Here is a 15,180-nt window from a genome sequence, read left to right as displayed (position 1 = left end):
AACTCTGAAATTGGCTGTGGTGTTCAAATGATGCTCCGTTGGTACAAACGGGCTCAAAGTCAGCCAATAAAATATCCCCCACTTCATTACATCACCAGCAGCACTCTAAACTATTGATACAAGGCAGCATGGATCCTTGCACCATACCATGTGAATGTCTCAGCAGACTCATTAGATGGGACAACATTTTTCTACACCTCCACCTCCAAATCTGAGGCCATGGTCATCAGCTGGAAAAGGAGGGTGGAGGGTGGAGTGCCCACTCCGGGTCAGGGACAAGTTCTTGCCCCAAGTGGAGGAGTTAAAGTCTTGTTCACAAGTGACGGGAGAAGGGAGCGGGAGATCGACAGACTGCGTCCGCTGTACCGGTCTGTTGAGGTGAAGAGAGAGCTGAGTGTAAAAGCGAAGCTCTCAATTTACTGGTCGATCTACGTCCCTACCCTCACCTATGGTCACGAGCTGTGGGTAGTGGGCTTCCTCCTTATCTCCTTAGAGATAAGGTGAGAAGTTCGGCCATCCGGGAGGGGCTCAGAGTAGAGCCGCTGCTCCTCCACATCGAAAGGAGCCAGCTGAGGTGGTTCGGGCATCTGACAAGGATGCCTCCTGGGCGCCTCCTGGGTGAGGCGTTCAAGCCATGTCCCACCGGGAGGTGGCTGGGGAGAGGGAGGTCTGGACTTCTCTGCTTGGGCTGCTGCCCCTGCGACCCAGCACCGGGTAAGTGGAAGAAGATGGATGAATGGATGGTTTCCTATCCTTTGCTGACAGGACTGTCACCTGGTGTGGCTGCTGCTTTAGCCCACATGCTTCATTAGCAGAAATGCTCTTCTTCATACCTTTGTTATTTGAGTTGCCTTTCTATAACCTCAAAGCATTCTGGCCATTGTCCTCTGACCTCTTAGAAGGTATTTTCATCCAGAGAACTGCTGCTCACTGGATGTTTTTTCATCTTGGGATCATTCTGTGTAAACCCTAAAGATGGTTGTGTGGGGAAACTCCCAGTAGAGTATGTCTACATGCCTAAATGCACTGAATTATTGATATATGATTGGCTGATTAGCTTAGGCAGATGCATTAACAAGGTGTATCTAATAAAGTGGTTCGTGTGTGTCTGTCCCCTTTTTTATTTTATATGCTAGTCAGTGAATCCAAGAATAACCTGTATATTAATATGTGATTCAGGGGTGAACATGGTCATTGTAGCCTGAAAACAAGCCTTACACAAACGTGCGCGTGCATACAAACATGGAGTTTTTTATGTGCAAACTGAGTAGTCTAATCTCACGAGACAAAGGCTGGAAGAAAATGGTTTCCAGCATCATGTTTGCTCTCTGAAGGTGCTGACGGTGAGAGACCTGTCCTTCCTTTCACCTAGCAGTCCTTTGTGGGATAACACATCGCCCCAATTATAACAGGCCAGCTTCTGCCAAATCCCTGAATAGGACCTCCATTACGCTTCTCTTCAACATATTTCATAAAGGATCCTATCTTGCCAGGTGACTCAACCTGACAAAAGAGGCTGATTAATTGGCTCTTTGGAAAGCGGCCAACTAATGTAACAGCTAAAAAGAACAATTAATGGTGTATTTTTGTGATAAAAAAGGCCGGGCTGTCCATTAGAGAGGACCTGCTGTCCACTCATCAGAAATAACAATGGCCTAGCGTGACATGTGCAGCTCCCCCGCCCAAATTAATATAGTTAAAGGTATTACCTCTTATGCTTATAGGTTGCTGCTGATTATTATTTTTTTGGAGGGTTTGTACAGTTGACTCATGTAATGTGGTGATTTTTTTTTTTTTTCCCTCCAGCATTTGGTGAGAAAAAAATCATTTTCGCAGAACAAATGATGCTATCATTATGTAGTTAGAGTATTAAATAATCAAAGACATAAATGCTTTGAGGCTGAGTTAGGATATAAACTGAGTTTCCCTCACAGTTTTACGAATCATTTACCTTCAAAACTCCAAATGACCCTATCGGCGCAAGCATCACTTTTAATTTAGTACTTCTCTTCTTTTAGGCTCCGAGTTCAAATTAGAAACTTTTCATCTTCTCGAGCTCCTCGGGGAACGGTTAATTTGTTCTTTTTGTTGTTGTTTTTTTCTGATAAGAGGCGCTTTGTCACAGCAGTAGTCCTTGAAGAGGAAAGTGAAACTGTTGTAGAGTCCACTGGCAGCGGGATCTGTGACGTATGTGCACTTTGAAGAGGCCGAGCCGGGCAATGGAGATTGATGCGGCAGGCAAGGTTGGCCACTTTCCTCCGCTCTTCTCTCCACTTTGTCTCCGTGGCACACAAACGCACTCAGGGGCTCGCTGAGATGTCATCGTTCACGTCCCCATTTTCGTACTCAAAAACGTTCACACAAGAGCGAGAATCGCTCGCACGCGACTTCCAGAGCGGACGGGATCAGTGCGCCCCAGACCTCCGTTCTCATCGGTGCCCTTAGTCGTCCCAGAGCGCGCTCGGTCCTGATGTGTGCAGCCACTTTGAACCGCAGCCACTCAACCACCGCGGCTGCATGCCCAGAACAAAGTTACAGCATCTGATCTCCTCCGGGCGCGCTCATGAACACACAACAGCTGCGTGACATGCGATTCGTGGAAAACAAATGAGGGTATATGCTCACAGGACGCCACCATTCTCAAACCTCTGCTATGCTATCGTCTGTGTTATTTAAGGGAAACGCTGTAATTACTGGAATCCACTCGATGTCAAAGAGAATTCAGTTTGTCAGAAAGTAAGCCAAAAACTTTTATGTTAATGTGAAGAAGGCAGCCGTACCTACAAATATGTTTCTAATGAAATCAGCAGAAGAAAGCTTTTAAAACATTTTTTTTCTTTGAATGAAGTCATGCTGAAACAGGCCTCGGAGGACAACGCATTGCACCTGTCAGTAGTTGCTCAGGGCAGCATCGAGCGTCTGTCGTCCTTTACGCCTCTCTCTATACCCCCCCCCACCCCCCAGTCCCTCCTTCTGGCTGATATGCACACACACAGTCATGCAAGCAAAAGAGCACAAACACGCTCAGCAAAGCATCACTTGAATCCAAATGAAGTGCCATTTGCGAGAGCATATTTTACTTGCTCATAATGTGTTACCAAAGGAAAAAAAGGCCATGCATGTATTTACCTCACAGAAACCTGCTCACACACACACACGCACACACAAAGGGGTGCAGAGCCATGTTTGTTTCAACTGAGTGGGTTTTGTTAAGGCTGTGAGGGCAAACATTTAGTTCTTGCGCTATTGAACACACACGTATAAGTCAGTAAGCTTGTGTGTGTGTGTGTGTGTTTAATTTTTAATGCAGGGTTGTGTTTTAAGTGTTGAGTCGTCCGTTTTTCACAGTAAAGCAGAGGAAATAGATAGGACCGCTCCTGTGTCATTTATTTGATGCCTCTGTGGCACTCAGTCATTTTACACACACACACACATGCACAGTAAGAAGCGTTAGTCCTCACTGACAGTAGTGGAATGGGAAATGCTCAGTGGACATTTGTCATCTTTGTTAGCAGCTGGCGGCCTCCCGGCTGCTTCTCTGCCGGCACTGACAGATCTGAGAGGCTCCCTGTTAGACACATTATCCCTGCCTTTCACGAGGCTCAACCTCCTCCGTCCACCTGCCCAAATGTGTGTGTGTGTGTGTGTGTGTGTGTGTGTGCATGTGTGAGGAGAAAGAGAAGTTTCGAAGTGGGCTGTGCAGCAGTGTTTCGGCAGTAGACGCAGTCTGACGAGGCTGCGGGGCATGTGTCTCCACTGACACTGACCCGGTGTGCTGTTGCGTAGCGGGTCATCGTGAGATTGAGTCCATTAGAGAGATGAAGTCAGAAGGTGTTGTCAGGGCTGCGTATCAGAATCTAAGTGGATATGAATACAAGCTCCTCGTAAATGCAGCTCATCCAGTGAGGATGGAACAGGGGAGGAAAAAAAAAGCGAGAGTGGGCAGACAAGCTAAAAGCAGTACCTCCATATGTCCTCAGTCTCCTGTGGATTCTTTCCATATGTTCCACGTTTAAGAAAAAACTAATAAAAACATCAAACTCCTTCTTAGAAATCTGTAAGGATCATGCACAGTAGGCTTGATGTCTTGCAGTTGGCACTGTAGTGGATATAATTTGCATCCATTAGATGCCATCTCTGTTTAAAAGTGCACAAGGATTGCTTGGATGAGTAAGCGAGAAGATGAAAATGACAGGTCACACCATTCGTCTGCAGCGAAGGCGCCCGCATTCGCTCTGCGTGCGCCTGTGCATGAGAGACTGATTGCTTGAGAGCTTGTTGAAGATGGAGAGAAATGGAGCCGGATACGTGGCGCCTTTCCTCATCTGCTCAGAGGACGTCACCCATTGGTCTGAGTGTCGCGAGGATTCTCGTTTACCTCGGGGTTCATGTCGCACGCATGCACACGCATAGACAAATTAGTATGCTCATTAATGTATGTACTCTTCACTCATGCACGATTGCAAAGTCTTAAAAGTTAAAGCCCAAGGAGTTTAAATACCAAATCTTTGATTTACTTATCTTTGGATGAGCTTTGATTCATCCGAGTAAACCTGATACACATGAAAAATGTCAACTGGAAGAGTTAAGTTCAACTTAATTATGAATTTGCACAGTGAAAATGTATTTTTCACGTTTCCATGGTGTGAAAAAGATGGCTCCAACATCTAGGTGTGTAAAGCGCAGCCACGAAAGAATTCCTGTAAATTTGGATTATTCATAAAGCCCATCAGCTGGTATGGTTGCAAAAAGAAATCTAGGAAAAAGCAACTATATTCCAGATGTGTGTCGTCAGTAAACACTTTGCTAATGACTTTGTGGACTCAGATGTTTGTTTTTAAGTCTTTGCTTTAAGCTAATATTTACATTTAAAGTAGAGCAGCGGGGTATAATCTGACTTGTGACTGCCTTTCACAGCATCATTGGTTTCTCAGTCATATCCTCCTCTCACTCGTGACAACTGGTCTCAAAAGAGATGAGATGAGGGAGGGACGTGATGCTGAAGTGGAGGCTTCGGAACTTTGTTAGCTGCTTGTTAGTGCAAATTGAGAATCAGAAAGCTGGTTTAAATGACTTTGAAGGTTGACGTGCTGGGATTATCCCCCACAACCCTGACAAGGTGTGCAGAAGAGCATCTCTGAACACACAACATGTCAAGCCTCGAAGCACATGGGCTACAGCAGCAGAAGACCACACCAGGTACCGCCGTGTCTGCTAAGATAGGCTCACTAAAATTGGACGACAAAAGATTGAAAAAATGTTGCCTGGTCTATTCGGTGTTGCTTCTTCCTGAGACGTTTGGGTCGAGTTGGGGAGTAATGGAATACATGTACCGGCGTTTAAAAAGGTGGTATTCAGAATACAGTTACTTTGTTGAAGTAAATGGATTACAGGGCGGTCTTTTCCTGTTTCATATGTTAGGCTGTCTCTATTTTTGGTAATTCCACACCAGTGGAAACCCAAACAAAACACACATTAAGAGAAGAATACATTTTAAACTCCACAGTTTACCTGTATTTGCTGAATCCACAGTAGGTCCATAATTCATTGAACTTTTGTCGTTTTACCTCTGTGCACAGCCACAGCTGATTTTAAATCAGGTAGTCAGCATGTAAGCGAAGTGCAGACTGTCAGTTTTAATTCACAAAAAAATGTAAAGAATTTTGCATCACCTGTTTAGAAATTACAGGCATTTTTTATACACAGTCTCCCATGTCCCCCTTTTTCATTCAGCATGTGTTCATGTGTTCATAATGCTGAAATGTTCATGTTAAACAGGGATAGTGGTTTTACTGTTATTAATGTTTGCTAGTAAGCATTAAGCAAACATATGACTGAGACTGACTGGACTGTAGCTAGTTTTTGTTTGCTTTTGCAGGTAATTTGATCACCAAGCTGGTATCGGTCCATTTTTTTGGGGGGGGGGCATGATGCTGGGGCAGATTAATTCATACGCAGGCAAAGAAAAATCTCTGTTTCATAGTAATCCATCAAGCTGTTGTTGAGAAATTCCTTTCAAAACCATAAATGTGAAGCTCATTTGTTTTAGAAGACAAACAGCAGCCTGAGTAAACAGTATCTGCAATCATTTCTGCTTGACTAGTTTCAATAGCTGGCATGAAGCACGACTTTTTTCTTCTTTTTTTTCATGGGGTCTGACACTTTGGATTTGAATATTAGCACCAAGTGTGCAACTCTACTTCATTTCCATGCCGATATATGCATGTGTGGGAGGAAGAGCGACGAGCGGGGAATGGAGGTGGAGAGAGAGAGAGGCAGAAAGTGAAGAAGAAGTGGGAGAGATAGGGAGTTAGTTAGAATTAGAGATGGAGAGTAATTCTTTTTTAGAAATAGACGGACAGAGGGAGAGGGATGGCGGAAAGGGAGCTGAATTAAGGTAGAGAAAAGCTGCTAGGCACTCTTTCCCACACACACACATACATAGGGGATATCCCACACTGTTTACAGTGCAATCGAGTCAGCGGCTGGTTTATTTAATCAGAGTTCAGCCTCAGAGACTATACGTTGTCTTAATCTCCTTAACAAGATTTACCAGCCAGTCAACTTTTGGACAGAACACTCCGAACAGAATCCAGCAACTTTGACCACAAACAGCACAGGATGAAATCAGCGCGGTCATAGTGGATCCACTCCTGAATGCACCCATCTGTCTCTGGCTGTATTTACACGCACACGTGTGTGTCTGTGCACATGTGCGAGCTTGTTTTCAGGCAGATTTTTACCTGTATGTGGAAACAGTGTCTGTCCTAACCTTTTTTGCAGAGACCAGATGCTCTCTTTGAGGTAGTTTCACTGTCATTAAAAGATATTTGGCAAGGGAAGAGAGGCTACAACAGATGTGGCTTTATAGGTAGCTATGATTTGCAGATGGTACAGTAGGATGGTTTTGCTCTTTTTTTTCATGTTTGTTTAAGGAGACGTGAGTAAAAGAAAGGGGTGTGTGTGTGTGTGTGTGTGTGTGTGTGTGTGTGTGTGTGTGTGTGAGAGAGAGAGAGAGAGAGAGAGAGAGAGAGAGAGAGAGAGAGAGAGAGAGAGAGAGAGAGAGAGAGAGAGACTGAGCACTAAAATGGGAGTGGTTCTGCAGCGTGTGTGTGAACCTCTAACACAGATGTCCATCACTCCTTGAACGCTCTAGCTACTGGCTAGGAAGACGGTTATAGGCATGCACGCACAATTATATTATAAGTTAAATAGGGTTTTACTAACATTATGAGTTCTTGAAAAAAGCAGAATTAAATTAGTTAAATTCTGTATACACTAAAAGGTTAAGAACAGTTTATCTGCCAATCAGATCGTTGCAGGCTGAGACGGGTGGCCATTTCCCCAGACAAGATCGCCTTCAGCGCTGGAAATTTACCAATATTTCCCTCATAAAATTTGAAAGCGGTTCTAATATTACAGTAAAAAGTAAAGCTTGTTTATCAGCGGTCACCATCGAAATGCTGGATATTAGATGTGAAGAACTATCTAGACCCTGAGGTCTTCGCTTCATTATGACTCAATTTAAATTTTTTATTTTTTCATTTTTAGGAAGTTTTAATTAGGTGCTTGCTTTGATGTGTTAATTAAATGGCTGTTATATGTCAAAAGTAACCTTCCCAACTGGTCGCAGGCATTTTTAGAGTTTCCAGCTCAACTGAGCTGTGTGATGTCGGACTGCGAGCCAGTCCACCTGCCGTTCCAAATAAGAGCAAGGCTTCCAGATGTGCGCACAGGCATTCGAGCACATTTATTTCTGTAGTGCCCTTAAGGGCACCACCTGGCTGAAACTGCCCCATATACAGCTTTAATTTAGTTCTGAGGGCCAGAAGAGTCAGTAGAGGACCTATTTCTGATAACCTGCAGATTTCTGTGCGAGATTTCACGAGCCACATGAATTTTAAACACAACAAAATTCAATATTTCCTTCTTCAGACTGTTGTGTTTTTAAAGATATTTATCTTAATGAAAAATTACTATTAAATATGGCCTTTTAACATTTCTCCACAGCCGATTACAGGTATTAATAACTTGATAGGATGTCCGAAGAGGTGTAGGTTGAAGCAGACTTGGAGTAAAGTACCTTGTAATGGAAGTCCATAGCAGTAAGCCTGAAGCTTAAGTCCTCCATTTGAGTGTGACATGACTCGGTAACTACTGGGGCAAATCTCCCACTATGGGGGCACTTTAATTGGAAGTAGTAGCTTCTCTTGAGTAAAGAAGTCTTCCCTTAAGAATATTGCAGAATGCTAAGGAGCTTGCTCTGACTTCACCTTCTCTGTGTTTGAGCTGAGGTGCTCGGAGCGATTGCAAGTGTTTATGTAGGAACTGAGCTGTTTGTTTGATAAACTGCACTGTGGAAATTCATAGATGAGGGAAACAGACAGTCCCAAACGCAGGACAGCGTTTTGCTCCGAGCGTGCTCACAGAGAGGAAATGTCATCAGCAGATTTCTCTGGCTGCCATAAAACCATCACTTCGTCTCTCCCACCTTGTCTTTCTTCAGATCGTTCGACGTACTTTTATCCTTTTCTGCCTTACCTCCTCTTTTCCTCCCGTTGTGTCATCACTTGTCTTCCCACCCCCCACTTCCCATGCCCTATCTACTTCCTCTCGCGCTTGTCTCTCCGTCTTTTTGTCCCGCAGTCTGACATCTTATTTACTTCTTTCTGGTCAGATGAGCTCAGGACATCGCTGGAGAGCAGATGGGACACATGCCAGACTTAAAAGGCCTCAGGTGGAGGGGAGAGAGAGAAAGGGAGATATGCTTAGGCAGTGTCTGCTTATTATTTATACTCGGCTGAATGATGCTTCTCTCAGCCCGTTGTTCTGTCGCCCTCCCCGCGTGGCTCGTCTGCGCCGCTCTGAGCCAAAGGGTCAATGGGGTCAGCCTCCACCCAACTCTCTGCCGCTCCGTCCGTGCTTGTTTACAGCTTTTTACTGTCAGCGTAGACGAGGCTCCCGTGGGGTCGGCGGTGAGGTGTGAGGGGGGACACACATACACATGTACACACAGACTGGAGGGGAGGCAAAAAAAAAAAAATTCACTCAGCAGCCAGAGCTATAGACAAGGTTGCTATAGCAACAGCCTGTCCTACCTCTGAGCTGAACACCTATACAGTATAAGCATAAATGCATGCACGCCCAGAGATGAAACAAACACAAATATGCTAAAGTTGCTATACTAAAAAGATTCCCTCCCCCCCCATAACCTTCAAAGCCTAATTGTCATTAACCAGCTCGGCACCGCGGGAAATTGATGGTGCCAGTTTTATGTTACAGAAAAAAATTAAAAAAAATCTTGCTGGTGGCACTGCAGCATCTTGGCTTGAATGGGCTGTGATTAGCCAGAACTGGGTCTTAATTTAGCTGCAAAAGAGCATTAGCTGTCTCATGAAAGATTTTTATTTGGAGATGGGGGTGGTGGGAGATTCCCACCCCACCACCGCCCCCCGCCGACAGTGTCAGCTGTGTCATCGTAGCCGAATGCACCTACCAAAGTGAGATGAGGCTCGGATCTTACTGTAAACTTTCAGTTCAAAACAAGTCTCCAGAGTTCCTTTTATTTGCTTTTTTGGAAAATTACTGGGGAAATTCAGTCACTTCAATCTGTGAGGACTCGATTAGGCATTTTCTCATTTTTCTCTACACGTTTTAGCATTTTTGTCCGATATGAGTGTAGAAATTTTAGAAAATGCGTGCAGGGTTTCACTACATCTTTCAAGTTTTGACACTGACGGTAACAGAGCTAATGGTCTCGCTACTGCCAGGTTTCCTCACGCTAACGGTCCCGGCTTTTATCAAACATTTCTTTTCCCAGCAAGAAACACAAATGTTGGCTATACAGCAAGAACACTGTTCTTTGATCACTTCAACTAAAATGAATTCAAACACTGTTAGTGTTCGGTAAATTGGAACTTTATTAACAATAACACAACTTACAGTCAATTTGAAAATTTTTAAAGAACCCAACAAACCTAAAAAAATGAGGTGAAAAAGAACCTAAAAGAACATTCACACACTCACACTCTGATGGATCTACCAGGGAAACTCTTGCTTAAGGATATTTTCAAACGCAGTCATCGAGGAGACTGAGATCAAACCGCCGTCCTTCTAATTGGTGGACAACCCACTCTGTTTCTTTATTTAGATCTCTTTCAGGTTATTTAAGCAGCACTCACTAACTGCAACCTGGAACAAGTAATGACTCTCTGTTCCTTTCCCTCCTTTTATGTCTCTCTTATCAGCATTTGTCAGAGCTGTTAGCGGTGGTGCGTCTTCCCTTCATCCACCCGTCCTATCTGCTGAACGTAGTGGACAACGAGGAGCTGATCAAATCTTCAGAGGCGTGTCGCGATCTGGTGAACGAAGCCAAGCGTTACCACATGCTGCCTCACGCACGGCAAGAGATGCAGACGCCGAGGACCCGCCCCAGACTTTCTGCCGGTACGTGCGCACACATAAAGCACAGATAAACTGACGTCCATCATTTGTGCCCTGGCCTCGGTAGCGGTCACGTGATCTGCCTCCCACATAACTGACCAGTCGGCGCTGTCGGCATCTGGGCGCCCACACGCTCACACATATCCTCGATTCATATTTTACTGCAGCAAGGTGACCGAGAGGTCAGGGCTCCACACGAGACGCGGGCTCGCCAGTGCACTGGATTGATTTTTTCTTTTAGCCCACAACTCAAAGGCGGTGATTTAGAACTCGGTAATGTTTTGCACACAGCTACTGTAAACGCTCGAACGTACATGTGGGCAACGGGTCACGTATCCAAAAGTCACGACACATTTTACTTTCAGAAGTCGCTCAAACGGCTTCTGCATCGAGTCTGATTGAGGTAACCTTGAAAAGTTAAACACGGCCAGCTGTAGTGGCTTTCCAAGGATTGTGCAAGATGCTATAAACTTTTATTAAAGCAAACCTAGCACATAAACAACTTTCTTAACAGCAGCTAGGCACAGTAGGATTTCTTGCTTTGAGATTCTTGGAACTGGCCGATCATTTGCTCTTCTACTGCAACCCAAGTCCAAGTCATTTGAAGACAGTGTTTGTTTACATCGTTAAAATCAAAGGATAATTCCAGAAAATTGGAGGGCGCCTGCAAATTGCTTTTGGCCGTCAGATTTCTTTTTCCCCGTAGGTCGGCCAGGATCCCGTTCTTCACCCTGTAAAGCTTTACCTAATTATAGCGTCTGCGTGGCATTATGAGTTTCGCACCAGCACACCTTAGCGTTCAGCACAAGTCATTTCTGCATGGTAGAATAAAGATAATTGCCTAACAAATGGGACTTTATGCAGGTCAGTTTACCGAGCCGACTCTGCTCTCCGGCCGTGGAGTTTTTGAAAACATGGGGAGGTCAGCCTTAGGTCAATATCTTATTCTTTTGCATCTTTAATCCAGCAGCACGAGAAGAATTATCTGTTTCTTGAGAGAACATATGCTCACCTTCATCCCATTACTCATCCTCGAGCCGCTAGTTTCTCTTTGTTCTCGGCACTTTCTTGAAGCATTTTCTGTCAAGGCGCATTTTATAGTGTTTGGTATGTGCATATCTTATGCCTTCTACATCCCCCATTATGCAGGCTGAAGTGTGTATTGATTCCCAGTTGCTTGTGGCTCTGTACAACAGAATTATATAAATGCATAAATGCTGCCGGGATGAATACATTCATGATGCATTATACCCCAATGGCTCAATGAATGAGAAATATATGTAAGTTTTTCCGATCAAGTTTTGAACTCCCGTGAAGCTAAAACACTTATTATGACTGACTGTCTGAGGCATGCATTTAATCAGGGCGTCACTGCCGAGAAGCCTGCGTTCTAATGCACTGAATGCACCTTTTCTTGTTTGGGTTAGCAAATGCTTTTTGCATCATTTTAACATATTTTACGATGCTTAAGCGTGCACGTGATGCCAAACGCGCTTGTTCGCCTGCCTCGCTTCTGTTGCTCAACCATCTGCTCCGCTGGGCAAGGTGGGTTCTGCGCAGCGGGGCACGTCGTCGCTGGGATTTCACCGCAGACGAGGAGACGGCAAGAAAGATAAAACGATGAAGACTCGAAGGAGAGTTTGAGGTTGTTCGGTATCACTCGCGTGTAGGCGAACCAGTGATAAGGAAGAACAGGAGGAGAGGTCACAGAGGGGGAGAGAAGCGGATCAGAAATGAAATTTGAAGGGCAGACATTTGATTGAGTTTATTCCTTGAGCATGCGTCTCCTTGTGTAAGCAGTAAGCTAGTGTGTGTGTGTGTGTGTGTATTTTAAATGTGCACAAGCAGATGGGGCACCACCTGAGCTCGGTTGATAAGTCTGTCATGCGGAAAAAGAAAGGAAAACTGCCATCCGTGAAGCACTTCTTGCTGAGCGCAGTCAATCTGTGAACTTGTGAGTCGCGTGCATGCGTGGGTGTGTTACAGTGTGCGTGCGGACACACGCCTCACACCTCCATTTCTTTACACTCGAGATAAATTTGAGTCGAATTGCACTTTTTCCAGCCTTGAATTTTTTTAAAGTTATTCTTGCGGGACATATTTTTAATTAACATCCTTTCACATTGAGACTTAAATAATAAGAGTTGCGCTCATGGTGCTGGTGTTCCTCGGCCATTTGTTAGCTGAGTCCAATGAATAATGGATCATTAAGGCTGACTATTTAAAAAAAAAAAAAAAGGAATAAGACAAGTCGTATATATTTAATTTCATGGGGGGGAGGAAATGAATAAAACACCCAAATTGGTTTGCGAGCCAATTAGTTTTGCGTTTTAGGAAAATCTTGTTATTGTTGTTTTGGGGTTTGTTTTTTTTTTCCAAGGATGCAACAAATGGGACACAGGAAGTTAATTAGCGAGCTTCTGATGGAGCCAGGCCAGCTCTTTATCCCCTATGTTTAGGCTTTGTTAAAGACAAGGTGTCTGTTTGGCTGGTAGGTAACAGAGATAATTCTCTGACATCTTAACCTAAGGTCAGAGTGAAAGGTAAGGGTCGAATATCCCAGCTGATGGTGGGCAAAAGGCAGGGACCGCCCAGTTCAGCCTGTATATATAAACTATTGAACGACTTAAGATCGAGGTTTGAAGTTTTTAAAATTCAACGTGTTTGAACTTTTGTTCAAACAGACAATAAAATATCTGATCAGACGAGAGACAGTTTCTAAAGTCAGATTTTTAAATGATCGTCTAACATGCACATCAATAGCATTACAAATGTGACAAGCTGTACGGTCTCTAAGGATGTCATCAAGACTTCGTGGGGATTTATGCTTGAGTGTGTAATTTACTCCGTAGCTGTGTCGTAGCGCTCACCCCTGGAAGTGTAGCTAAACGTCAGGTCGACGTAACCTGAAACTACTGCTGTTGGCCCGTTCAGTACTCGATTCCTCCTGTGCCACCCCTGCTGGATGGGTCGTGTGTGGGCTGCGTGGACACCCAAGTTAACACCCAACTGGTTCAAGCTCAAGGTCAGAGGTCACCTTTATACTGACACCTCATTTTATATCAATGAAGACGTTGTTTGACGACCATTCGAATAGGTTTGGGGGTTTTCCAAAGGTAGCTGCACAGGTAGAGACAGCCCTCACTAACTTCTGTTGCACATCCAGTCATTTTATTCCATATCCAGGCCTGAGACGTGACAGAAACCACTCGGTGCAGAAAAGAGCTTAAAGGGTTACTCCTAGTAGGCTTTCACAGGATAAAGAGCTAGTAACTGTGTAAAGTACCATGTTGGTCAGCAATAGCTGTTCTGCACGCGGAGCAACATTAGCATTAATGATTTTGTTTTTGTCCATATCATCAGTGTGCATCCACTATTCACTCTCCTTCTCGCTGTTTTCTGAGTATCCTGGTGTGTTTATACTGTTTGAGCTGTTAAATGTACCAGCGTTACTGAACACGTAGCAGAAAGTGGCTTTTCTGAGAGAGTTTCTTACTGAAATCAGTTGCCGAATGCCAGGAAACAGTCTTGACGAGAGAGCAGTAAGAATTTAATGAAGTAAAAGAAATGTGACTTTACAGCCCATAAAAACTTGCCAGTTTTTTAAACATACTAAAAGGCACCAGAGGGTAGAAGTACAAGCTCCCATTCCTAACTGTACATAAGTAAACAACAGCAAATATTAGCTACTTTCTTAATATAGATGTATACGCTTTAGATATGGTTTTCTTTTTTTCTGAAGATACTAAATGTGCTTGTGAAATTTCATTTGTTCCAGGGTTTTGCTGAATTAAGCTCATAAATCATGACAAGTGTAAGCTAACCGCTAATAAGAATATTAATGGCCTATGAAGATACACGCTGCAGTGTGCTTATAAGATGGAATAGCAGGAACTTTTTTTTAAGTTTAACAGAAAGTGAGACATTTTAATGAGTACTTGCTCCATTAGCTGCAAGCTCTAAAAAAAATAAAAAAGTTATTTCTATTGTGGCTAAACAGAAGCAGCCAGATGGTTTTCACACATCCCTTAATTGTCTTGTTTTTGCCAGGTTTTTCTTTATGTAGAATCCTGCTGTGCTGCAATGTTGTAATTTCTCTCCTTCTCTTGCTTTTCTTTTTTTTTGGACTTAATTGCTCGGTTTTTATTGATTGTTAATCAGTCACTCTGACAAGCCCTGGCATGTCACGTTTTGTTTTGCTCTTTGCAGAGTAAATAATACTGTGTTGATGGGGAAAAAATAGAATAAGATCAATCTGTTTGTAACGATACTGGACGACGTTAGGGCAAAGCTCATTTTTTTTCCTCTGGAGACAAAAGTCGTGAAACCCGAATCACAACCGTGACATGAAGTTCATTCTTCAGCTGAGAACTTTAATTTCATTGGATGCTAATTAAGGAGCCAAAAAATGTGTTCGGCATCGAAACTGGCTCTCTGTGATCTTCAAATACAAATGCAGATTTAAAATTAGATGTGTTAATACGCTCGGTTACTGCGTGAATGTGTGCGCACCGATAGCGATGTTGCATCTTTTCTTTTTTTGCATTTTTTTTTTAAACATAATGTGCACCATTGATTTAAATGTTATTTTTTTTTCCTCTTGTCACCCCTAATTTCCCTCGGTTTGCTGCTGCATCTGTGCATTTTGCGTTAACTGCCTTCTGTCTTTCACATTTGGCCCAAAAAGTCTTGGGTAAAGTGAAAACTATGGGTGTCTCGTAATGAATCCGTGGCATT

General features: G+C 43.7%; 1 protein-coding gene across 13 annotated transcripts in view; it reads left to right on the top strand.

Moving 5' to 3' along the window:
• klhl29 (kelch like family member 29) overlaps positions 1-15,180 on the top strand; it is a 267,268-nt gene that overhangs the window by 191,139 nt on the left and 60,949 nt on the right. For all 13 annotated transcript variants that reach the window (XM_080289951.1, XM_080289947.1, XM_080289948.1 and 10 more), the window contains one exon: positions 10,248-10,446. In XM_080289951.1, coding sequence (XP_080146077.1) covers positions 10,248-10,446 — 199 coding nt within the window. The remainder of the gene's footprint in view (positions 1-10,247; positions 10,447-15,180) is intronic.

Source organism: Astatotilapia calliptera, chromosome 15, assembly GCF_964374335.1.
Source record: "Astatotilapia calliptera chromosome 15, fAstCal68.1, whole genome shotgun sequence".
NCBI classification, from domain to species: domain Eukaryota; kingdom Metazoa; phylum Chordata; class Actinopteri; order Cichliformes; family Cichlidae; genus Astatotilapia; species Astatotilapia calliptera.
Note: the sequence above shows the minus strand (reverse complement) of the source record. Positions and strands in the feature narration are given on the sequence as shown.